Below are 7,755 nucleotides of genomic sequence, written 5' to 3' on the forward strand. Positions count from 1 at the left end.
TATTGATGGACACTTAGTTTGCTTCCGTTATCTTGGCTACTATAAATAATGCTGCAATTAACAAAAGGGTGCACACATCTTTACATATTTGCACTCTCATTTTCTTTGAATAAATACACAAAAGTAGAATTGCTGGATCATATAGTAGTTCTACTTTTAATTTTTTGAGGAATTTCCATACTGTTTTCCACAGTTGCTGCACTAATTTACATGCCCACCAACAATGCACAAGGGTTTCCTTTTCTCCACATCCTCTCCAAAACTTGTTATTTCTTGTCTTTTTGATACTAGCCATTCCAACTGGTGTGAGGGGATATCTCATTGTGGCTTTGATTTGCATTTCCCTAATAATTAGTGATGTGGAGCATCTTTTCATGTGCCTGTTGGCCATATTTATGTCTTCTTTGCAAAAATGTCTACTCTGATCTAGAGAACCTCTTTTAAAATGCAAATACTTCGGGACTAGCCTCAATTCTTTTTCAATTAACACCTAAACCCTAATTAACACTTCAGCAGGAAAGCGGTGAGAAAGGCAGATTAGCAATTTCCCTCAAGAGAAAGAGCCTGCTCCATCCTCACTTTATTAAGCTTTCACATACATTATTTTCTGTGTCCCAGCAAGCCAGAGAAGTGAGCCACACTTGACACACAAGGAAACTAAGGTTCAGAGAGGTTAAGTAATTTACTCCAGGCCACCGAGCTAGCTGGGTGGTGCACCAAGTAGAACCTAGTTCCCCTGACTTTTCCTGCCACCAAGTTGCCTGACTATGGTGATTTCATAATTCACTAATCTGAAGTACTGTCATTAATAACTTCTTATGCAGCCTCCTCAAAATTCTGGACAAATTCAACCCCAAATAGCCCCTATCTCCCACTTCTACATACACACACTGAAAGAAGATATAAAGATACAAAACAGTTTGAACAGATGAGCTGTCACTTTGTAGAACCTGTCAATTAGAAGGGGCTACAAAACCAATAAGGCTCAAGAGAAAATTCTGTCGAGTAAGATTATCATGAAGAACTTGAAATTATCCAATCTTGCTAACAAAAATTCACTTAAATTGGTCAACCAGATCTGACTGGAAAGGCTGAAAGTTTCCCTCACTTTTCCTCAGGCATCAGGAAACCTAGTAAACCCTACCTTCCACTAACATCTTATTTTTTCACTTTCCATTAGACCATTGACTTCAGCATCACATAGTTCTTACACATCTATCTGTGCATATGATTATTAGCAAGATGGTAAAGTGAAAATTCCCTAAGAAATTGAAAGTGTTATATAGATACAAGACTATAGGCAGGAACATAGGAACCAATTTTGACATAATTAATTTCTTGAGTGTCTAATCGATAAAGATATCTAGTTTTTTCTAACACAGTAATCTCAATAGTATTTGATTATCAAATAATTAGGAAATATTTTCAAATGTTCAATTTTGTTAACAGTTGCTTCTGTAATTTGCCCAATTAGAATTTGGATATAACCCAAAATAAAACTCCCACTTTGAAGTAAAATTAGAATTTGGCTCATTCTGGGCCCTAATTCACTGTTTACTTTACTAATCAATGTAATATGTTCCAGAAAACTTACCTTATCCTGTTTGTTGCCAAAATGACTAAAATATGATAGACTACAATTCGGGCTGACTCCCTCAGGAGGATTCCATGTCCATATTACCGTGCAGAGGTTTTCAACAGAAACACTCAAGTTTGTCACAGGTAGCTGAAATTCTGTTCAAATCAAGCACAAGAAATAAATTTATCAACATCAGCCAGTGTTTCTAGTGGTTCATTTAATCTATTTCTCCAAGTCCAAGAGGCAAAAAATAATGAAACTGAGCTAACCATAGCTAACGTTTATTGAGCCAGGCACTATACTCTCCACATATTGATCTGTTGAATCCTTACAATCACCTTATGACATAGTGACTATCAGCCTCATCTGAAAGATGAGACGACTGAGGTCCTGAGACATTGGGTCACCTGCCCCATAATCCATGGCTAGTAAATGGCAGCGCTGGGATGCAAAGACCCAGAAAAGTGTGGGGCCAAGGCCATACTTTTAACTACTTGCTATATACATAGTGTGAAAACCAAGATGAAATTTTCTTAAATTCTAAGTTTTCCACCTGTGGGAATTTGGGGTTCCCTACATTTGGCATCCTCATCTCACTCAATATGAACACTTCAAACTCAGTAGTTCTGTGCATGAGTTTAAGCAACTCACCTTTGATTGGGCTTGCTAACAGAACCTGGTAATTGTTTTTATAACTTTTCCGAAGAAGTACTAGGAAAGAGATTTGACAGCTCTTGTTGTTCCCCTGAGGTCTGACACTAAACAGCTGGAACTGCAGCTTTGACTAATCTGAAGAGGGAAGAAAAGAGGAGGAACTATGATCCAGTGTCTTAAAAATGTGTCTCATTAAAAACAAAAAACAACAAAAAAATGTGTCTCATTTGGAGAAAACCCACCACTGCCTCCACCAAATATTCACTATTATGTTGGATGCAGCTCTAAGATCAGGGAAAGGAATTTTAATGCTTCTGCCACATACAGGGAAATACATAGAGAGGGAGGAGAGGAAACATTTCAAACTTTCCTGAGAACTTCTTAGACCAGGACTACCAAAATCATCCCCTAGAAACTGGATGAGGAGTATACAGGAATTCTCTGCCCTACCTTTGCAACTCTTCTGGAATTCAAAAATTATTCCAAAATAAAGTTTATTAAAGAAATTTAAAAAACAATCTCCCAAGTGTCTAAAGTGGCAAACTTAATCATTATTATTTAAGGACTACAGTTATATTACTTTACCAATCAATAGTTCTATTTTATATGCTGTGGCAACACTTTGGAGTGAACTGGGCTTCTTACATAATCTATAATACTTATACCATTACCTGCCTCTTTAACTGAACAAAAAATTCCATGTGTCCCAAAACATCAACCACACAGATGCATCATAGCTGGGATTTCCCCAACAATCAGTTTTATACATAGCAACCTGTTAAGGCCCTTAACTCTCAATATTCATTCCCTCTTTCCCGAATCTAATACCGTTAGCTGTTCCACAAGGCAGACCAAAAGCCCAACTGTTGGGAGGAGCAGCCCATAGCAGGACAAGTCCTTATGGAAGCAAGGAATTCCTATTGCACTACAGAAAATCCAGCTACTGCCAGCGAGCACCAAGGACTCAGGCAATAGTGCTAACATAAGGATTTTAAGTGATTACAGGAATATACAGCTTTTCCATTTTGGGCTTTCTAATATCACAATGATCTTTTTGAAGACAAATCATTTGTCAGATATACAGCCTCTAATGGAAACTTTGCTGCTCCTGAAGACTACAATCTACTTTAGGAATACCTGACCTATTCTGCAGCTTCCAGACACACACTGCAGCCAACTCTCTGACACACTCCCTTCCTCTCACACAAAAATGAAAGCCCTGATCATAAAGATATTACCTGTTTATGGTTCACTTAAATCAGACCCCAATTTTCAAGGTAATTTAAGACCTTTTAAAATCTACTTTTAGTCTTCTGTGTTTTAATAGAACAACTGTCTGCCCTATTTCCAATCTCTCAAATGGGTTTAATTTTTTTACCCCTTCTGTTCTGAAGTATTTTTCAGTCAGATCTTCTAATTGGTTTGCATTTTAGGCTACTTGTGGCTATCTGTCATTTTTTTTTCTAATGCTTTCTTCCATTCCTCTTGAGATTTTTCTACTTCCTATACTTTAAAACACATGCACACACTGCACATTCACTCAGGAACTTTAAATACAATCTCCAAGCATTTAAATATATATGAATACATGTGTATGTGTGTATAATACATCCAGATATATATATATAAATAAGTGGTGACTGTATACTTCCTGTAAAGGTCTATAGCCTAACATAACTTCAGTACAGGGTAGTGATTAAGAGCATGGGCTGTGGAGCCAGACTGCCTGAGTTCATATCCCAGCTCTGCTACTTAATACCTGACCTGTTCCTTGAGCTCTCTATGCCTCAGTTTTCTTACCTGTAACATGAGGATGGTAATAATTACCTATGGAAAAGGGGTTATATAATGACGATAAGTGAGTTAGTACAGATAAAATGCTCAGAACTGTGCCTGGCACAGAGCAAGTGCTATATAAATGTTACCTATCTACTTTCTTTTTGAAGAGATGAAACAGTTCTAAATAGTTGCTTTGGTTTCTATGGAATTGACATGTGCTGATGGCCTTTGAGACAGAACAAGTAACCCTTCTGCCTGATAAGCTTTCCTTAGGCATCTAATTTCAACAGTTTCAGAAAGGGGAATGGGAAGGACAGATGGACTCAAGTAGCTCCCCCCACTAAACTTCAAACTTCAAGTGAGTCTGTATGGTCATCTAGCATGATATCCCATTTTAAATAGAATTAACACAATCAGTGCTCCTTCTTATAAGGCATGTTGCTTAGCTAAGAGTTTTTGCTCTCTCCTGTTTGATACAGGAGCTGGCAGAGGCATGTATATTTCGGGAAAAGTTTAGGAAATCACAAGAGTCATATATGAGTCATTCACCCCCTTCCCTTACATCTACTCAGTCATCAACCTCTGTCCATTTTTTTCTTGCAACATCTCTCTTAATCATCCCAAACATACTAATGTGCTCTGCTTCAATCCCATGAGGCAGAAAGACACCAATATAAGTCATGGTCCTGGACAGGAGGTGTTCACAACACATCTTTCCAGTGGACACCTTCAACCTGAGACTCCTACATGGCCTGACACTCCAGTAATTCCCCTCGCCCTGTCCTGTCTCTCTGCTCTCTTCTCCTCCAGTGCCACTTCCCTCAAGCTGTGCCCATTAAGGGCCTTCAAGGGCAAATGAAGCTCTTCTGCCTAGACTGACTTTGCCAATATGCCCTCCTGCCAAGCCAGGCTCCTTGCTGACCACAGTGGAGCACTCTCACCTCCCTCACTTCTGGGTCTCTGCTCCTGCTATTCCCCTGGCAACTGGGAATAATCCCTCTACCTACTCAAATTCTACCCATCCTGAATGTTTAGCTCAACTTTTACCTCTTCCACGAAACTACCAGCCCTCAGTTTCCCCTCTTTTGAACGCCAGCAGTACTTATCATTTGGACCACGCCATTTGGCAAGTATAAAGGGAGTCTCCAATATATGATCCTTTGCTCCATAACAAGTGGCCTGGACACACTTCCATGGATCCCAACCAGTCCTGCTCTGCTACTCTGGGAGGTGCCCAGCTCCACCCCCTGCCAAGGACTCCTCTCACTTCTATAGAGAGGCACTGAATCCAGTGGCTAAGGGCACAGCTGGCTCCTCCACTCCACCACCTATGAGACTTCGAGCAGGGATCTCAGCTTCATTGTGCCTCAGCTTCCTCATATATATCATGGGACTAATAACAGCACCTACAGGATATGTTCTATGTAAAGATTAAATGAAATAGTACAAGTGAAAAACTTAGAACACTGCTTGGCATAAACACTATACGAATGCTAGTTGTGGTTATTAAGATATGCCACAGTGTGGGCTACCAACCTAAACAGACGAAACTAAGCTGACAACCTGGTCATTTCTACAAACATTCAGAAGACAGAGCTGGAAGAGCCCTTAGAATTTATGGAATTCCACCTGTTTTCTCACAGATGAGAAATCTGCTGCATAGGGGAGGGGAAATGACTGGCCCAGAGCCCCACAGCTGGGAACCATCAGACCACTAAATCTCAGGTCCCTGTTTTTTTGTTTTTCACCGCACCCCAGTGGAATTCTAGCAATATTTCTAATGGGAAAAAAGGTTCTGTATGTTAAGTAACCAAGTTACCAATGAACCGCTGTGACAAAACTGATTAAGTTGGGGGTTGACAGTATTATCTAGAAAGCCAACTGTGATTTCAGGTGTGTGTGTGTGAGGAAGCGTGTAACAGGGAGGGTGCTGGAGTAGCACCGTGAAAACCAGGACACTGATGAGATAGGTGACCCCAGACAAGTCCCTTCCCTTCTCTGGACTGAGTTTCCCAATATGATTATGGGAATCACATCTCCCCAACCCAACTAGAGGCACCTTGGGGGGCAAGGTTTATGCTGTACACCCGAAGGTTCCTGTTTGCTCAGCTAAACAAGGCAGACACTTGAACAATTAGTGACTGAAAACTTCAAACCTCCCTCAGGTCTCCACTCAAATGCCACCTTTTCAGTAAGGGCTTTCTGCTCCACCCTATTTACAATGGCAAACCCCTTCCTGGCTTTGTTTTTCTCCATAGTACTTAGTGCCACCTGACATACCTGATATTTTCCTTTTTCCCTCACCTCTCTCCACTCTGCCAATAGCTTATAATAAACAGGGCAGGGACTTGATCTGTGTTGCTTACTCCTCCCCATCCTGGGTCTCTAGAACTACCTGGCCACAAAGTCAACTCTGCATCCGTTTTGTTGACTGCATCTATAGAGAACTGATGATTTCCTAATCAACATTTCAACTTGGGTTTCAAAGCACAACACACTGCTGAAAATGCCATCAGCAAATTGTAAGTGTTTGTGTCAATGTAATAATAAAACCTATCAAACTTGGGAGTACTATCGTCACCCAAAAGGTCCAGAAAGACCACACATGCCAGAAGCTATCCGTGAGGACGTCATTAGCCCCCAACTTCTCACAGAAACTCTATCGGGTTGATTAAAGTTGCCGCACGGGGTGAGGAGTATACGCGAACTTTCTGTACTTTCAACTTTTCGGTAAATCTAGAGTTATTTCGAAATATAAAGGCTATTAAGTTAAAAGCAAATTACAAAGGCATCCGTCCGGATGCTGCTTCGGGTTTCCCAAACGGATTTCTTGGACGCCAGAGAAGGCCGTGACCCTCACGTCCTTTTTCTACAAGGACTATGATCGTTAGAGGCTCCCTTCAACTCCCACCCTCTCACTGGCGCGCGTTCCCCGCTCGGTCGCCGTCCGGACCTTAGTCCCTGCCGGCTCCTACCCCACATCCCCTCCTAGGCTCGCAGGCGACATTCCGGATCCTGAGCTGTCGCCCTCCGACGCCGAGGGCGTGTTTTGGTCCCTCTCCCCGGCGCCTGTTCCTTGGCTTTTCCCAAAGGCGCAAGGAAAGTGCGGCGACAAGTCGTCGGCCTCCAGCCCCAATGCTGCCACTGCCGCCGCCCGGGATCCGGAAAAGTCCCTCTGCTCCTCGGTCCCCCCGTCGATCCGGGCGCGGGAGGCTGCGGCCACCGAGCGCGGGGCGTCATGAGGACATTCCCCAGCGCCCACCCCTGCTGCGGCCCTCAGCCCCTCGGCGCCTTCGCCGGCCTCCCGGCTGCAACCCCGTCTTCCCCTCGGCCGCCGCCCGGGACCCCGGGAGCTGCACTCACCCGGGCGCGCGGCGCGTCCGCCGCCGCCGGCGCTGAGCAGCAGCGCCCACAGCCCGCAGAGCCGCGCCGGCCGCTCCATGCAGTGTCTCTCGTCGGAGTCCGGCCGGAGTCTCCGCCTCCCTCGCTCCCCGTCTAGCTTCCCGGCTCCGCGGCCCGGGAGGCTGGGGGCCGGCGCAGACCGGAAGGTCCGCCCCGCCCACCCGCCGCAGGTAACCCGAGCCGCCGCGCGCGAGCTGGGGGGGGGGGGGCGGGGCTCCCTCCCTCCCCGCGGCTCTTCCCCGCTGCGCGACACCCGGCTCCGCGCCCCGCTGCCACCTGCCCCGCCGGAGTCCCGTCTCGGGCCAAACACAACTTCCTCGCCCACCCCGCGGCCCGGCCCG

The 7,755-nt window shown here is 44.3% G+C and overlaps 1 protein-coding gene and 1 non-coding gene across 2 annotated transcripts in view; both read right to left on the minus strand.

Annotated features, from left to right (window-relative positions):
* Positions 1–7,594, minus strand: part of IL13RA1 (interleukin 13 receptor subunit alpha 1) — a 54,279-nt gene extending 46,685 nt beyond the window's left edge. Inside the window, exons 1-2 of the mRNA XM_036920220.2 lie at positions 7,376–7,594; positions 1,595–1,734 (exon numbers count right to left, since the gene is read on the minus strand). Coding sequence (XP_036776115.2) covers positions 1,595–1,734; positions 7,376–7,454 — 219 coding nt within the window. The 5' untranslated portion in view covers positions 7,455–7,594. The remainder of the gene's footprint in view (positions 1–1,594; positions 1,735–7,375) is intronic.
* On the minus strand, positions 3,087–3,213 carry LOC118929797 (small nucleolar RNA SNORA35). The gene has a single exon (XR_005031743.2). It is a non-coding gene; the product is annotated as a small nucleolar RNA SNORA35 (small nucleolar RNA).
* Positions 7,595–7,755: the final 161 nt, after the last annotated feature.

This window comes from Manis pentadactyla, chromosome X (genome assembly GCF_030020395.1).
Source record: "Manis pentadactyla isolate mManPen7 chromosome X, mManPen7.hap1, whole genome shotgun sequence".
Taxonomy (NCBI): Eukaryota; Metazoa; Chordata; class Mammalia; order Pholidota; family Manidae; genus Manis; species Manis pentadactyla.